Genomic DNA, 18262 nt, shown 5'->3' on the forward strand with positions numbered 1-18262 from the left:
AGATAAATTTCTTTTCCCACTCAATCATAACAATATTTGCAAGTAGGCCACCACATACGGCCCCCATTGCTACAGCGGTATGTTGTATATAAAGTTAATTCCCAAATTTAATAAAATTGTTTTTTAACACAATCTCTAAAAAGCTTTCATAAACATTTATGCAGTCCTGTACAATTCATTTTTCTTGTAACACTTCAGTAAACCACTCTGACCAGTTCATGTGGAATGACAGAATATAAATCCCAGACATTGATGGTAATAAATGTATAAGAATCTTTGTAGAGTAGTTCATTAATTATCTGCAAAAACTCCCAGAACACGATTCTCTTGTGCTACCAAACATTTCAAGTGACTGTCCAGGAATTTAGCTAGAGGATGTGTAATAGACCCTCTCCCATCCACACTGGGTCTCATAGGTGGTTGCTTGATGTTCTTGTGTATTTTGGGCAGAACAAACATGGTGGGAATTTTTGGATAAAGGACTGTTAAAAAAATTCATCTATAGTAATAGATTATTCAGTGAATAAATCATTAAGATCATTCTTAATTTTATGATGAGCAATGTTGCACTCATTCAGAGATACTTTTTCATAACCTGGTGACTCAAAAATGCTTAATATTTTCAAATGATAGTCATTATTGTTTATCAGGACCAGTCCCCCTCCTTTGTCAGGTTGCATTATCCTGACATTACAGTTATTTCTTAATTTCTTCAATCTTGCAAGTTTCTGTTCAAATTGTATGAAAAATGTCTTCTTAACCTTCGTCTTAAATTGATCCCATATGTCCATTTTGGAAATCTTCTCAAAACAGGACAAAAGGGGGAGGTAAGGGAGATTATATAAGCTTGAAATTTTAAATGGATGAACTATATTGTCCATATCTTGAAACAATAGTAGATGGTTTAATTTATGTATAAGAAGTTTCAAGTTCACAAGGTGTGTTAGCTATGGTTATTGGCTTGTTCAGAACGAAGGAAAGGCCATGGGATAACAAATCACAACATTCCATAACCACTTTAAAAGATGAAAATTATACACTGAAACATCATCATTGGATATCTTGACTATAACACAAGGTGGAATATAAAGCACATTGTTCTCCAGTGAGCCATTCACATGTCTTTGACTTAAAAGTGATTCCTGCTCATGTTGTTCCAATGCCCCCTTTCCCTCTCCTGCTGGGCCCAATGGGGTTGGTGTTGTAATAGTTTGCCCGGTTGTTTTTGAAATTGCCTTGTTCCTGTGAATCAATGAAGTTCCTCTGTTGATTCCATGTATTCTGTTGGTTCCAGGTGTTTTATTGTTTGTTCTGCAAGTTCCGAATCCGTTTAGAATGTCTCAAGATGGGGCCTTTCCTGCTCGTCTCAAGATGGGGCCATTCCTGCTCATCTAAAAAAAAAAAAACTGTTTTGGTCCAAATCCATGGAGCTATGCATAGGATCCTGTGCAGGTCATTATGGTTCCCCATCCAAGTCAATATTTTTGTCAAGAGGAGTAGAATTAAATCTGTTACTCCAAATGTGGGCTTGTGGGGGGTCAGGGTATGCTCTATTGTCCATATAGTCCTTTTTATTCATTTTCAGCTTCTTAATTTTCCAATTTCTAATAATGTAGACCTGCTGATAAATACTCTAAAAAATGCATATATGTTCACATATAAAACTGTCAAGAATTTTCCCAGGTAATAAGATTATTAAGTTGCTCAATCTCACCACTAAGATTTTCAAGTCATATTATTGTGTCTGATGATCAGCTCCATATATTCCTTCCCATGATGGTCAAATAGGGAAAGAAGATCTTTATGCACTGCAGACCCGGGAATAAGTCCATTTGGAAAATGCCATGTACACAACCCCTTCAGAATGATATTAGCCTTAATCGACTCAATAAAGAAAGCATTATCAAGCTGTAGTACTTGTAATCCAGTTCGTCAGCGTGTTCATCCAGTGATGTCACACCTTGGTCCTGTATTCCATCAGTCCAAATATTGGCTTTCTACCATTCTCTAAGTCCTGGAAGTTGAAGAAAGTCATTATTCATGCTAGAGCCGTTCCTAGAGGTATTCCTCAAAACAGAACCATTATTTGTATTATTCATACTCACATTGACAGACGACACCAAAAAGGAACTACTTGAATGTGTCTGCTGTGGGAGAGAAGAATTCACATTTTTATGAATACTGGGGTTATTTGGCAAGTAACGCCAGCCAATAGCTTGCTGTGACATTAGTGAATCAACTTTGTGATATTTGTTACAGTAATAAAGTTAAATTACTGACAGTTTCACTTAAGTCCATGTTCTCCCTTTCAGGAAACAACATCTAGGAGTTGGATTCCATCTGAGTACCTTGCACCATAAAAAACTCCACAAACAACGAAAAGAAAGATAAACTAGGTAAAACGGCTAAGGACTATAAAACGGAACATCATCAGATAAGTTAAAAACATCATCTGAAAAAATAAACACTTAATTTCAAAATAAAAAATCAGATGCGCTCATTCAGCCAACCCCCCCCCCCCCCACAAATCACAATCAGCTGTTCTTAAAGCAATAATACCAGAAAACGAAAAGCTTAGCACTTTCATTCATAAAAACAGGACATGTACCCACACAATGCAACACAAACCCCAATGGTTAATCATAAAATGTTAAAAGCAGTGCCTTACAGTTAAGTAATGTTTCAATAATGGAGACATCATTATTAAATATTAAGTGTAAAACTACAGGAATACACAGATAAAAAAACTCTAAAATTCAGTATAAAAATGTTTAACATTGTAAAGCTTTTCATTTTAAAAGACAAGAAATAGATGCTTGTTCATTCAGACCGAGCCAGTTATATGCATTAGTGGAAAGTTGCCACTTTAATCAGTGGATGTTGTTTTTTTAATTTATCTGATGGTGTTCCTATGAGGGGACGAAACCACTTATCTACTGTATGTTTGCACTTAAATTTTTCGTTGCAATTTGGAATTCAAGTTTTGCTTTGATCCAACGTTCTGCTGTTTTTCGCTGATTTGGGACTTGGATGGGTTCCATTTTGTGGTCCTTAGCCTATTTCCTTAGTTTCTCTCTTTTTGTTGGTTATGGGGTATGCAAGGCACACAACAGGCATTCTGTGGCTTGTTCCAGCAGCAGGATTTGGAGCCAACATGTTTGCCTAAGCTTCCCCATTGGCAGAGTAAATTATGTACGCTGACATGTACATGACCTGCCCTAAAATGTAAGTCTTTTTCTTTCTCTTTATGTATTGAGAAGACATGAAACATTTGTTGTACAGAACATTTTCCCATAGAAAGACGTGAATGCATTCCCTGAATATTTAAAGGGCTTTCAGTTGCTGTGTTGAAAAAAAATGAATGCATAACCTGATCCCGTGGATTTATTTTTAATGTGTAGTCTTACCAGTGGGATTAGGGTGAGTTAGGCAGGGCTCTTTGCAGTTTGTTTAGTGCTTTGGATTCTGTTAACAGATTGTAGTCAAGCATTTGATGTTATGTGGTCCTATCTCGCCTACATTCTGACTGATGGGCTCGGAGCCGATCCCTCGGCTCCGACTCGGCACGCTTATGCTATAGAGCGAGGCCTCTAATTGGCTGAGCTATCTTTATCCCAGGATGCACCACCACTATTTCCCTAGATCTCGTTTGCCGCTTACAGAGCTTGGACGTGGTCTCAACATTGGCTGGGCTAAGTACTATATTAATAGTCTCTTTTCCTGTCAGTAGTTATCTCTTTTCAACCCAAAAGCTGTTTTAACGGCTATTTTTTGTGTACGAGTGTGTCTCTTGTTGTTTTATTGAATTTTGCTTTATTTTTCCTGTCCGAGAAGGTTCCGTTTAAGTTAGAGGGGCCTTCCCCTGTACTAACTACTTTAGTGGTTGTGTGTGGGTCAAGTACCCGTTTGAGTTAGAGGGTCTTGACCCTCCTTGTTTTCTTCCCTTTTCTTTTTTTCTGTAAAAAAAAAAAAAAAAAGTTTTTCAGTTTAAAATATTCTGAGTACGAGCATACTTATTTGTACCTGTGTCTTAAAACTGTTTTACAGTTTACTGTTGTGGTCTGTTTTTTCTGCTCAACTATGTCTAAGGAACATAAACCCTCCGGGTTTAAAAAGTGCATGAGGTGTGGGTTCAAAATGTCCACAATGGACGACCACTCCTCGTGCGTCTATTGTCTTGGCGCCAAACATCTCCAGGAATTGTGCAGTGTATGCCATGCATTTTCCTCCCGAGTCCTCCAGGAGAGGAAAAACAAATTAATCCTTAAAGGATTAATCAAGCCTTCTTTTGAGGAGGCTTTATCTTCCTCTCCATCTCCTTCTAAGAAGAGGAAAGCGCCGGCTCCGACCAGTCAGTCGGAACCGACGGCTAAAAAAGGTAAGCAGACTTCTCCATCGGCTCCACGGACTTCGGAGCCGAGGTCGGAATGGTCTGCCTCGATGCCTCCAGCCTCGACCCCTCTGGTTTCGGAGCCGAGGTCTGGAGCATCGAGGCGGTCACCCTCATCGGCTCCACTGATATTGGAGCCGATAAGGGTCATCGGCTCAGACACTTCCCCCTCGGAGCCGAAGTCCTTATCGGCGCCAAGGGAAATTTCCTTGAAGGTTTCCTCGGAGCCGATAATTGTGGAGTCCTTTCGGAGCCGGTCCCCGAGCCCTTTGGAGCCGATGGAGAAATCGGTTCGGGCCCGATCGGTATCCTCGAGATCTTCCAGGATGTCTGATTCGGACATCGACAGGGTACTCCTTCGACTTTTCCAGTCTCCGGTGTTCCAAAAGATGGTTTCGGCTCCAGCCCATTTGGCTTCGGAGCCGATGGTCCACTCCCTTACTGTACTTCCTCCTCCAACAGCTTCGGCACCGTTGGAGCAGGTGTTGGCGGAACCAGTGGAGGTTTTAGGGTCAGGCCCGACCCTTGCTCCAACTCCGGCTCCTGGGTCGGAGTTCAGTGCACGGACTTCTTCCTTTGGCCCTCGGGGGGAGGCTTCGGGATTGATACCTTCGGTCCCAAGTCTCCCTCTTGGTGCGTCGGCGGGAGTACCGTCCACTGTCGTGGCCACGGAGGGGGGACCTTCCCAGGATTCTGGTGGTCCCGCCTTCAGGGCTATGAGGAGTGCTCTAGCCAAATCTTCATTGGCTACCTCCACAGTTTCCCCAGCTCCTTCCCTACATTTGGAGACTGGGTCGTTGGCAGTTCCCCTGTCAGCAGACAGTGGAGCCCCTGGGCCTCAGGTTACCCCCGCTGGGGTTTCTCCCCCTCCTGGAGGTCCTTCTGAAGCCTCTTCGGAAGAACCTCCCAGGAAGAAAACGTGCAAGAGGAAGCACGTTGACTCCCCTGACGAGTCTTTGACATCTGACACCGATCTCGATGATGCAGAGGGGTCCCCCAAGTCGTCCTCGGATGATGTCTCCTTTGCAGACATCCTGGAAGCCCTAAAACAACGAGGTGGCTGGCAGTCCAAACCTCCCTCTGCTGATGAGTCGGTGTTCCTGAAGGCCTTCGGGGCTCAGCCCTCCGCCTCCTGGGTGTCTCCGCCCTTCGAGCTCTTGGATTTGATCTGTCGAAGGGCGTGGGAACACCCGGACTCTGTGGAACCGGTGCCCGCTCGTCCAAACAAATTTCTTTCAGCACCCCCAGATAGAGAGTTCCTTACGAAAGGTGTGGCTGTGGATGCTATGGTGGTGGCATCTGCTGCACAGCAGGATGTAGCAGAGGCTTCTACGTCCGTCCATCCTCCTAATAAGGAGTCTAGGAGCATGGATCGGTACGGCAAGCACACCCTAAGTTCAGCGGCCTTTACCTTGAGGTCTCCGAACTACCTGACGCACTTTACGAGATTCCAGAGGGATCTGATTAAGGAGCTGTCCGATACCCTCTTAGGTAACCTGCCTGAGGAGCTGGCCCAGACAGTTGGATCTCAGCTGGCTACAATGTCATCCATTTCGAACTCGTCCATGAGGCTCATCTCGTATGCGGCCGAAGGGGCGAGTAGAGCGGCGGGTACAGGCATTGCTCTACGGAGACAAGCCTGGCTCCGCCTGTGTCATTTCGCAGAGGCCTTCGTCTTCATTCGCCGACGCCCCCTTTGATGGGTCCTCCCTGTTTGGGCCCAAGATGAAAGACACACTTACCCGCTGTGAACAGGAGGGTAAGACTCTGACTGCCGTAGGGGCATGATTTTCCACTCCCTTTCGGCCTTATCCCAAGGCTAAAAGAGGAGGGAAGATGTGGTTCCGGAGATCGCAGAAGTCTTACCCCTCTCAGCAGGAAGGTTCCCCCTCCAGAGGCAGAGGAGGGGGAAATTCATCAGGAAGACGCCGTCCCAGAGGCGGCAGAGGCCCCCGCAACACTGGAGACCGCGAGTCCTTTCGTGGCTCTTCAACCTTTCATAGTCCCTGAGGGATTGCCCGACTGTGCTGCTCCGGAGCCAGTCGGGGGTCGTTTTTCAAAGCACCTAAAGGCCTGGGAAGGGATCACTCAGGACCGATGGGTGCTTCGAATTATCGCCGGAGGTTACTCCATCCCATTCTGTTGTCCCCCCCCCTCAGTCCAAAAGAATCCCGGACCCGCCACCCAGTCAACGGGATACTGCAGCCATAGAAATTTCAAAACTGCTGCAAAAAGGAGCCATCCAACCGATCCCCGCAGACCAGATCGGATTAGGGATTTACTCAAGATTCTTTTTAGTGCCAAAAAAGACCGGGGACTTAAGGCCCATTTTGGACTTAAGCAACCTAAACCATTCAGTCAAGAAGTCCAAGTTCCGAATGGTCACTTTACAAACCATTCTCCCGTTGTTGGAGAAAGGTGTTTGGATGTGCTCCATAGACCTCAAGGACGCGTATTACCATATCAAAATACATCAAACGTCCAGGAGACACTTGCGCTTCAGCCTAGGAAGCAGTCATTTTCAGTTCCGTGCGCTGCCCTTTGGTCTCACCACAGCCCCCAGGGTGTTCACCAAATGCTTGGCAGTAGTGACTGCTCACTTGAGGAGTCTAGGATTCCAGGTGTTTCCGTATCTAGACGACTGGCTTCTAACTGCCACCTCCAAGCATCTACTTCTACGGAGCCTGCAAGCCACAACATCACTGGGCAATTCCCTCGGAATCACCTTCAATTGGCCAAAGTCTGTGTTAAGGCCATCTCAAAGAATAAGATTCATAGGGGCAGAGATAGATTCAAAACAGATGCGGGTCTATCTACCTGCAGACAGAATTCAAATCATACAAAATCAGGTTCGAGCCTTACTCCCCAGGTCCAAAGCCCCAGCCAGAATGGTCATGCAACTTTTGGGATCGATGTCTGCCACAGTTCTGCTAGTTCCCTTGGCAAGGTTACACATGAGAATCCTCCAGTGGCTTCTTTCAACTCAGTGGTCCTTTCAGGAATTCCCTCTCAATCATCTAATATGGATCACAGAATCTTGCAGACGGGACCTTCGCTAGTGCTAGTGTCCTCCAATTTGGATCAGGGATGACCCTTTGTTCTTCCTCCTCCGGCGGCCACTTTGACCACGGACGCCTCCCAGATGGGGTGGGGGGGGCATTCCCTGGGCAGGTCAGTCCAGGGCAAATGGCATCCGGAAGAGGCCTCTCTCCACATCAACATCCTAGAAATGAGGGCAGTACTCCTGTCTCTTCAAGCCCTTCACTATTACCTCCCTCAGGGCGTGCTGTTCACTCGGACAACATGTCAGTTGTCTGGTACCTGAACAAGCAGGGAGGGACCAGATCCTATCCTCTTTGCAGAGAAGCGATGAGGGTCTGGGAATGGGCAGTCTCGACCAAACGCTTCCTAGTGGCTACTCACATACCGGGCAAATCCAATGTCATAGCCGACAGGTTAAGCAGAACCATCCTCTCTCCTCACGAATGGTCTCTGAACATGACTATTACAAGACAGATTTTCAGCGAATGGGGTGTTCCGTGCTGCGACCTCTTCGCGACTCCTCTGAATGCGAAGTGCAAAGATTTTTTCTCCCTAACCCCGGCTCCGGGGAAGAGCCCTATGGACACGTTAGTCCATCCTTGGCCCACCGGCCTGCTTTATGCCTTCCCTCCAGTTCCTCTCCTACCCAAGGTAATTCAGAAGGCTTCTCTCTTAGGGAGCAAGATGATCTTAATTGCTCCTTACTGGCCTCGTCAAGTCTGGTTTCCCTATCTTCGGAAACATGCTCTGGAAGGTCCATGGTTCCTGGACCAGGTTCCAGACCTACTGATTCATCAGTCGGGACTACTACACCAGTCCCTACACACATTAAGATTGACGGCCTGGCTCCTCCTCTTCCAACCATAGTCAGGAGACATGCACTAGACCCAGATGTAGTGCACATATTGTCTTCAGCCCACAAGTCTGCTACGAAGAAACTGTATTCTAGCAAATGGAAAAGATTTGCTATATGGGCTCAACTCTGGGGCCTGGACCCCATTTCAACTCCCGTAGCAGAAGTACTCAAGTTCCTAACCTCTCTTTTCAACCAAGGCTCTTCTGTTTCTACCATCAAAGTACAATTGGCAGCGATTTCTAATTTTCATGAATCCATAGACCCACCCTTAATGAGCAACAGGTTGTGTAAGACCTTCTTGAAAGGTGCTGCTCTATTAAGACCTCCAGTTTCTCATCCTGCACCTCCATGGGATCTCGATATAGTATTACGTGCCTTGACTTCTTCCCCCTTTGAACCGGCAGCTACCTGTGATTTAAAGTTTCTATCATGGAAGACAGCTTTTCTAGTGGCAGTTACTTCAGCCAGAAGGGTTTCAGAACTTCAAGCTTTGTCAGTGAAACCCCCGTACTTGGTTTTTCATACAGACAGAGTTTCCCTCAGACCAAATCCTTCTTTCGTTCCTAAAGTCTGTTCTACTTTATGCTTGCAACAGTCATTAGAGCTCCCAGTTTTTTTCCCAAAATACTCCAATAAAGCGGAATTTATTTTCCACACACTAGATGTCCACAGGCAGTTGGACCAAACAATCAAGGAAGACAGATCAGTTGTTTGTGTCCTTTTCAGAAAACAAATTGGGCAACGCGGTCACAAAGGTCACTATTGCCAAATGGATCAGGGACTGTATTACTCAAGCTTATGTTTATTCTAACAAGGAGCTTTCCACCTCTGTCAAGGCTCATTCTACAAGGGCTATGGCTACTTCGGTAGCATTTCATTCTAAGCTTGCTATTAGTGACATTTGTGCTGCGGCTACATGGTCTTCCCCGCATACCTTCATTTCTCACTACAAATTGGATGTGGCATCTAGAGGACGAGCTTCATTTGGTTCCACAGTGCTCAGGAGTGTTTTCCAATGAGCCACCCGGGATTTAGGTGCTAGGACGCTGTCCCATCAGTCAGAATGTAGGCGAGATAGGATCACATAACATCTTTTAGTTATGTACTCACCATAACTTCAGATGTTTGGGATCCATCTACATTCTAATAACCCACCCTCCTTCCCCCTTCCTTGGAGATCAGAGGATATCAGAAGGTCCGAATCCTGTTGTTTCATCTTGAAACATCTAACAATGTTATATAATCAAGCTGTGCATGTGTGCATGTATGCGGACAAACAAGATCTGGGGGATTAGTGGTGGTGCATCCTGGGATAAAGATAGCTCAGCCAATTAGAGGCCTCGCTCTATAGCATAAGCGTGCCGAGTCGCAGCCGAGGTATCGGCTCCGAGCCCATCAGTCAGAATGTAGGCGAGATGGATCCCAAACATCTGAAGTTATGGTGAGTACATAACTAAAAGTTAACAAGCATAGGGCTTACTCAACCAGGAGTAAAGCAGGATCTGTTGCTGCTTCCAGATATGTTCCCAGTGTTGACATCTCTACTGTTGCCAGTTGTAAATCGGCAAACCTTTATGACATGCTGTTCTTTGGACATAACAGACCAGACCAAATGGTAGATTTGGCAATGAGATCAATTGATTTTCCATGACTAGTAGTTTTACACCTTGTACATCCCACCCTCCCATACACAAAAGCACATGATGTTTGGTGTCCTACTTAATGTCTGTATATGGCACACAGCTGTAAAAGATGTATTGCCAGAACACTACTGTAATATCCTTTACCTAGAAGTGTTTGATCCACTTCCTGCTTTTCTGCAGCAGAAAAAGAATAGCTTCCTAAGTCATATTCTGTGGACTACATTCTTAAGCATACATGCATTTGCTTATTTACAGCATATTTAAATGTGCGATAGTGGAGATTTTTTTAGGAGGGGAGATATGCCAATTTATATACACAGGTTTTATGTTTGAGCTCCAAATATAACATCTTGATGGATTTGGACATTGAGTTATTCTATTGTAACACTTTTTAAGTAATTCATACATTCTAAAGTCATTGTCACAGACATCTGGCTGCAGTTTGTGATCTACTGAAAGATTGAATTCCTTTGTCAAGCTGCCTGAGGAAAACACACAGTTGCTATAAAGGAAGTAATCTTGCATTTTTTCCACTGGCGTCTGTGCCATCTTGCTCTAGTTACTGACAAGTATCTTCCAGTAGTATACCACAGTAAGTGGCTGGCACTTTTCTGTCTTAGAAAAAAAAGTTTAATTAACTTAGGGGTGATATAGTTGTCGCAACAGTAAGCTTACTTGGTGAAGAAATTTATAAAATACACTTCTACATGTTTGATACTTAATGAAGGCTGATGGGTCAGTCTGTTGCGAAAGGGAAGGCATTTGTTAGTATTGGATAGATTAGAGCTTGTGAGCCTGACAGTGAGGTAAACCAGATGAGATGGAAAGCAACTTTTTCCTTTATTTAACTGGTGACATTTGGGGTATGTCTTTGTGATTGTAGTGATTTGCTAATGATTTAGGCACTATGTGTAGCTAACATTTTTGGGAGACTTGTTGGATGTTGAGATTGGGGCTTTACTGACAGTTTTGTTTTGTTTCTTTGTTTCAGTTCGACTGCATGACAGTATTTCAGAAGAAGGATTTCATTATTTAGTCTTTGATCTGTGAGTATCCAAAATATAAAAAATAAAGTAAATGCTGTTGTAATGTAAGCCATACTGCTTCAGGTGTTGTCATCCAGCATTTCAATTTACTTCACTGAAGATCTTTTTTTAAAGAGAAGCACAGTTTAAAAACATGGGTAACATGATGAACAGCCCTACACTCTGGATAAAAAATAGTCCTTGAAGCAGTCCATTTATCTGGTTAAAAACATACACATATTTTGGAAAAATATAGTTTTCATTCAGCCAGAGGGCCAAAATAAATTGCATTTTGCTATGTTATGCTTCTACATATTTTCTGTATTTATTATGAGTTTTCTTAATTGACTTTGGCATCACATTTTTGTCAAAATAAAATGTTTTAAAGTTTGCTACATGTTTTTCATAGGGAATTAACCACGTTTTCTTTTATGGTTGTAAATACTGGCAAGCAAACATCTAAGTATGAAAATACATGTATTCAAAGGTTTTGTTGCATTGAGCCTTGATAAGTAAAGCAAAGACCTTCATCCACCTCTTCATATGAAATAAATTACCTTGGTATGCCTCATAAAACACATTTCTGTATATATCAGAACTAGTAGCATTAAAAGTAGTTATGAATCTTATATTCAGTCTACAGTACCCGGCCAGTCTTCCTAGTCTGTCACTCTTTCACACAGAACCACTTAAATTGTTCTAGCTGTTTGCCCATAGACTGATCCCATTATGAAAATACTACCTAAAGACAGTTAATTTATAAGAAAACTGTTTCTTCCATTGTTGTTTTTCTTATCCTAGAGGTTTTAAACATATAGTCTCACCAAGATGTTGCTAAGTGCCCAGAAAGCTTTGAGCAGCTTTCCATTTTGTCATTTCTACTATTTGCCTTCCACAAATCATGATAATTCCAGCATTTTTTCCTTCAACTCAACTGATGTTTCTGGAAGGAATTTTTGTCAGCCTGTGTATGTGTGTGTGTGTGTGTGTGTGTGTATATATATATATATATATATATATATATATATATATCATCTTCTTTCAGCTGTTCCTGTTAGGGGTCGCCACAGCAGATCACCTGTTTCCATTTCTTCCTGTCCTCTGCATCTTGCTCTGTCACACCAACCACCTGCATGTCCTGTCTCACCACACCCATAAACCTTATCTTAGGCCTTCCTCTTTTCCTGTTACCTGGTAGCTTCATCCTTAGAATCTTTTTTCCAATATACTCAGCATCCCTCCTCAGCACATGTCCAAACCAACATAATCGTGCCTCTCTGGCTTTGTCTCCGAACCTTCCAACCTGGGCTGACCCTCTAATATACTTATAGGGATGATTAAACAGAGTAAAAGAACACATTCTGGTTGCAGGTATTTGACAGTGACTAAAAGGAATAACTGAATATTCATAGCATAGGTTATGTTTGCAGTACCTGAATATGAAGTTGTATCCCATCAATTCATAAATGGCTATAGCAGTCTAATGGCCTCATCATAAAAGTACTAACATAAGTGTTTTAGTCCATGTCCATATTCAAGTTGAAGCTACTTTTTAAAGTGATTTTGTCACTCTTCTAACTTCCATGGTTGTTGTATTGCTGTAATGCCTCCTTCTGTAGTTTCACCATGATCGTATTATGGTTTGCAATTATTTTCCCTGTTTTCATTGTGTAATGCTGTGTCTCCATATAATTCACTATGGAATGTCCACTAGCCTTTGATGTCATTCTGAGGGCTGGGGTGTTTTTTTCTAGTGATAACAGTGATGTCCATGTTGTTGGTTTAACTTCTGATGTTGGAGTTCTAATTACAAGAAGGAAATTCAGATGACAGTGGTGCTGATGTTGATGAGGCTGTATGGCCTTCTCCAGACCATAGTGAAACAAAGTGGAATAATGTAATGCAGGAAAACATCTGTACATAAGTTAAAAGAAAAATTTCAGAATATGACAATTTTCAGAACTGAAGATTTGTATGTTAATTCTACAGGAACTGATGCATTATGAGGGTATACATGAGATGATTTGAGTCATACAAAGCTATTGCAGAAGCCAGACAAGTTTAACACTTACACTTATTGTATAGTGGGGAGTTTGTCAACTGCTGAAGACCTGCAAAGTTTTAGCATAACATAACCCATAATTTAGCTAGTTTCTTTTAATTCTTTTACATTTTTAGGAGATGCGTAGATGTTACAGCAAATAAGAGCAATTCTGGGATAAAAGAATACAAATAAAAAGTGTCAGGCTGCAGAGGCAATGTAAGATAACTGTTTCTCACAGTATATACTGTATTTTATCCAAATAAGGATGGAAAGAATCCGGATTCCTTTTGTCAGTGGTGAGCCTTATAAATGGAACTTGAAGTGGATATATTCTGGGTGATAGAAAGTGAAACTGGAATCAAGAGCACATTGGTATGACTAGTCTGCTGTAATGAGTATTTTGTGGTACAGCATATTATAGTATAATAAGCACTTAACGTGACTCTATTGCAGTAATGTAGTACAAGATATCAAACTATGATTAAAAAAGCATATTTAAGGTGGAGCTTTTTATCTGAGCATTCAACATGTCAGATCCATTTGGAGCTTCCACAGTGGGGTTCTTCACAAGGAGTCTGATCTTACTTCTTGAAATGTGCTGTACTAGCAAATATTTTGAAGGAGTGCTATTGAACTTTATTTGAATGCTTATTGTATTTGAGCATAAATAACAGAATTAGCGCTGTAAATGAATTAAATAAAGACCAAGAACATTAACCTTCACTTAGTGGTATGTACAACACAGACAAACGTGGCAAAAAATCCAAACATTTATTAAAATGTTAAGCGCTTTCATCAGAGACTTCATCAGAACAAATATACAAGTCACCTGATATCTTTTATATAAAATTTGAATCATCACATGATCACTTAAGTTGCCACCCCTTCTGTTAACTCTTGTTACTCCATATCATATTATCGTCTAACAGGTATTTAAAATTGCTTAAAAACTGTGAAATTCTTCACAAATATTCACCAAATGTGTTAAAAGAATAGTCAAAAGAAAAAAACCTTCATAATAAATGTGCACTATACATCATAGATGGGTAGATGGGGAGGCAACTTAAGTGATCATGTGATGATTCAAATTGTATATAAAACATATCACGTAACTTGTATATTTGTCCTGATGAAGTCTCTAATGGAGAGAGATGAAAGCTATTACATTTCAATAAAATTTTCTGATTTTTTGCCGCATTTGTCTGTGTTGTGCACACCACTAAGTGAAGGTTTATGATCTCTGTGTTTAAGCATAGTTTAAGCAGTGGCACCTAGATACAGGATAACCTGGTTCCATGGACTGTAAATTATGTGGGTTACTTGCTTTCTAATTATTTACTAGAACTGTGTAGCACAAAAAAAAACACCTTTTTGACTTTGTGGACTACAGGTTATCACTTCTGACATTTACTTGTATATTATCTTTGCCTTCAGAGATGCTTCAGTTGCTATGTTTTTCTAACGTAATTACATATTTTGCAATACTTTAATATTCAGTAAATTCTGAAAAATAATGTTCACATTCACTATTGAAACAGGTGCTGTTGTACTAAGTGTATATCTGTTTGTGTTATCTGTTGCTTTATCTTTACTTTGACCAGTAGCACTTTCTGGTGCAGTTGATGTTAAATTACCATGCACAGAAGTTTGCTGATAGTTTTTTAGCTCAGTGTATTGTAGAAATTGTAGTGTATTTTAACATTTGTGAGGCTACACAACTTGCTGTGGTCAGAGTTACTACTTTGTGTTAATTTTTTTAGCTGAATTATAAAGTTATTTTAATTATTTTGAAGGTAGCCTTTTCTTCAGAAAGTGACTGCTTCTTTCTTGCATCCTTTTTTAATCTGAATAAGGGCCTATTTCCAACAATGCACTCCCTGTCACTTTCCTTCCTTCTTTCCTATAAAGTGTTTATATAATTTATTTGCATCAGACATCTTTTTTTTTGCAACCACTTGTTTACTGCTTTTTAACCATCAAGATATAATGGTCAGTTTTAGTATCTCGGCTAAGAAAGAAATGTGGATAATTGTTGCATTTGTTTAAGTCTGAAGGACTCAAGACACCTGAGTTACCCAGTGAAGCTATGCATCATCTGTTAGGGAGCATTTAAGGAACTCTTGAGAGCCTCTGATCTTGGTGCAGAGATTGCCAGAGCCCACTGTGGAGGGATCCTTACTGAAGCTGAGTTGTATACCTGTCAATGGGTCATAAACCCACTGCAAGTGTCTGCTAAATGGGAGAGTCAGTGAAGTGAAAAAGCCTAAAATATCTCAAGCTGGTTGGAAAGAATCCAAAATTTGTTGAACTTTGATAGCGTCATTCACTTAAATTCATCTCATTATCCTTAGCAGGTACTCTTTCTGTATTCTGTACTGTCAGTGGATAAAAGCTGAGATGAGTGTCACCTGAGTCCATTGTTGTTTGTGGTGAAGCACTGAGCAGCCACCTTGGAAAATGAATGAGGTGTGCAAGCACTAGGCAGTACTGCAGTTCTTTGCTGTACCTGTTGAACTTTCAGGAAAGATAACTCTACTGGGTCAGTAGTTACTGCTGATTACTTCTGGACAACCTGTAAGAGTTTGGTTCTCTGAGTTTTTCTCACTTTGAGATACACCACCAAGACTTGTGTTTTCATTATGGTTGCAGACAACATGTAGTAAAACTGTTGGGTCCTGTTATTGATCCTTGCTCCATTCAGGGACCAAATAGTCTTCATAAAACTGTTAGAACAGGCTCATACAGTATTTCTAAGAAAGATCAAAGAGCCTGTCCCTTCTTAGAAATACAGGTGGGTTTACACCCACCTTTTTTGTGATGGAGGAGATTAGAGACTTTTTCCTATCTTGGACCTCAACAATTTCAGAGAACTTGGACAGTTTATCAAATGCTTGATGATGACTCTCCATGGGGTCATGATGCTACTGCTGCTGTAGCAAGCAGCAGAACATGTGGATGATTTATTTTATATGACAAATATCTTTTGGCACAGTAGCATTTGGAGTTCAAATAGGAAGATTCTTCAGTTCAGTCTTGTTTGGTTCACTTTCTATATGAAGTGTCACAGTTTTTATTTTTCACTTTGATTAGGGTATTTACTAAAATGTTCTGGCCATGGTAATGAATACCTTGCTGGAGAAAAAAATCTTGTGTTTCCTTAAGTGTGTGCCTGGCTTCTGATGGATCTGTCAGTAGACTCCCAGGCTGATGCCCTGGCTTAGCCCTTCCTGTTTGTAGGCTTTCAAGATTTCCATAAACTGGGAAGAATCTTTTCTTGCTCTGTCCAAGAGGATTTTTAAATATTTTGTTAGCCTCAGTCCTTGTTGGTTAATCTGATGTTTAGCATTAGATTTCTCTTCCACTAGCCTGCACTATTTGGGCTAGATATGACCAAACTAGCCAGCTTTTCAAAGCTTGAGGATGCCTTCCATGTACTGAGCTTGAGTAGAGTTCCATGTAAAAGGTAGTTAGAATGCCAAAAGCTTGAGATCTTTCTTGCCACTGAAGTATGTTCTCCTCTTATGGGGCTTCAGGGAATATTTTGTTTTACTAGTGATCTTTCAAAGCTGAGCATATATGTCCTGTGTTGGGGAAAACTTCTATTGTATTTTTCTGAAAAAAATCTAGTGTTTTTTTTTCTGTGAATGCATTATTACTTGAGCTATGAAACTTATTTTGTATAAATTATCATCCTAGGTTGAGGATTTTTTTACTAAAATGGATACTTCTGGTAATGTTTTGTATAAAATCTTTTTTTTTTAACTTTTACTTATATACTTGTATAGTGTTTGTGTTGGGGACAGGAACTGGTGCCTTTGGGAACTAAAAAAACGCATCTTTTTGTCTGGCAGTGAGTTATTGACCCTTTCAGGTTCAGCTACCTTTCTTTTAAGTTTATTTCCTGGACATACAGTAGTTACCAGTCTCCTTGGCTCCTCATTCCCCCATCTGCAGGAAGAAGAAAGTTGTTGGGGAGTCTTTGGGTTCGAGGATGGCTTCAGTTTTGCCTCAGCTGCTCACGGATGACTCAGCGGTGGCTAAATTTGGTTCTTCATACTACTCATTGTTTTCCCCTGTTCCCTCTGGTGTAGCACCTACATTCACTAAGGACTGGGAGATAGACATGTCATCTATGGCTGTAGGGATGCCCTCTTGGGTAAAGGAGAACCACTTTTGTTGGCCTCGGGGAAGTGGGCAGGTGAAGGTCTATCACATAGCTGGGAAAAGGAGCCTGAGCCTTGGGATGGTGTGCTTACTGTGAGTCTGTCCCTTACTAAGGAGTTTCCCAGGAAAAGAAAACAAAAAGTAAAAAAAAAAAAAAAACTTGGCTTTTCCTATTTCTGTTTCAGTGGACACTGATAATTTGCAAAGTAATCAGTTTTTGCTGTTTCTTTTTAGAATTTCAGTTAGAGGAGCAGGGATTGGAGGGAGAATGTTGTACTTCAGCATTTTCTTCACAACCTGAATATTTTGATTCTGAGAAAAAAAATTACTTCATATTTCCCTCCAGAAGACCTTTTTTTTCAGAAACTTTATTTAAAATGAAAAAAAAAGGTTACTTATGTTTTATCGCAGCCACATTTTCATGCTGTGATAATTGACGTAAAATTTAAGAACGGATGTTTGGTCTTACCTTGTAAGGTCTGTCTGATATGTGTTTTACAAGAAAGTTCATACATTTTTAAGGTGTGATGTAAGGCTGGGGTTGTAAACAGAGGGCTTGGTAAAGCAGTCACCATTTTAAACATTTTTAAGGTGTGATGTAAGGCTGGGTTGTAAACAGAGGGCTTTGGTAAAGCAGTCACCATTTTCTTCCGCTGCTTCTTCATTGACTCTGTGGTGGCTTGACTGGAGAAACTAGCTGCAGTCTCTGTGCCCTTTTACATGCATCAGAAGAACATCTGATGGGAAGCAAAGACAATCAAGGGAGATTTTTTTTTTTTTTAAGTAGAAAACGGCAGTACTGCAAAATCTTTTGCATCTGCTAACTTCCTTTCATTCCCCAATGCTAGTCTCACTTTATGGATCAATTATATTAGAGAAGTTAATCAGATGTTTAAATGATTTTGCGGTACTGCCGCCATTTTCTGCTCGAAAATCCCCTTGATTGTCTTTGCTTCCTGTCAGACATCTAATCCTCCAATGGATTAGCTAGCCACAAATTGCAAGCAACGTTTGAAAGCCCGTACTCGTTTTACAAACTGAAAAAAAAAAAAAGAAAAACCCACCAAGATAGTGTTTAACAGTCTACTACCTTTCCCG

At 41.3% G+C, this 18262-nt stretch overlaps 1 protein-coding gene across 12 annotated transcripts in view; it reads left to right on the forward strand.

Annotated features, from left to right (window-relative positions):
* Positions 1-18262, forward strand: part of CAMK2B (calcium/calmodulin dependent protein kinase II beta) — a 3372251-nt gene that overhangs the window by 839470 nt on the left and 2514519 nt on the right. For all 12 annotated transcript variants that reach the window (XM_044084245.1, XM_044084244.1, XM_044084249.1 and 9 more), the window contains exon 4: positions 10923-10977. In XM_044084245.1, coding sequence (XP_043940180.1) covers positions 10923-10977 — 55 coding nt within the window. The remainder of the gene's footprint in view (positions 1-10922; positions 10978-18262) is intronic.

The sequence above is a fragment of the Protopterus annectens genome, chromosome 9.part0 (genome assembly GCF_019279795.1).
Source record: "Protopterus annectens isolate FY-2018-M chromosome 9.part0, PAN1.0, whole genome shotgun sequence".
Classification (NCBI taxonomy): Eukaryota; Metazoa; Chordata; order Ceratodontiformes; family Protopteridae; genus Protopterus; species Protopterus annectens.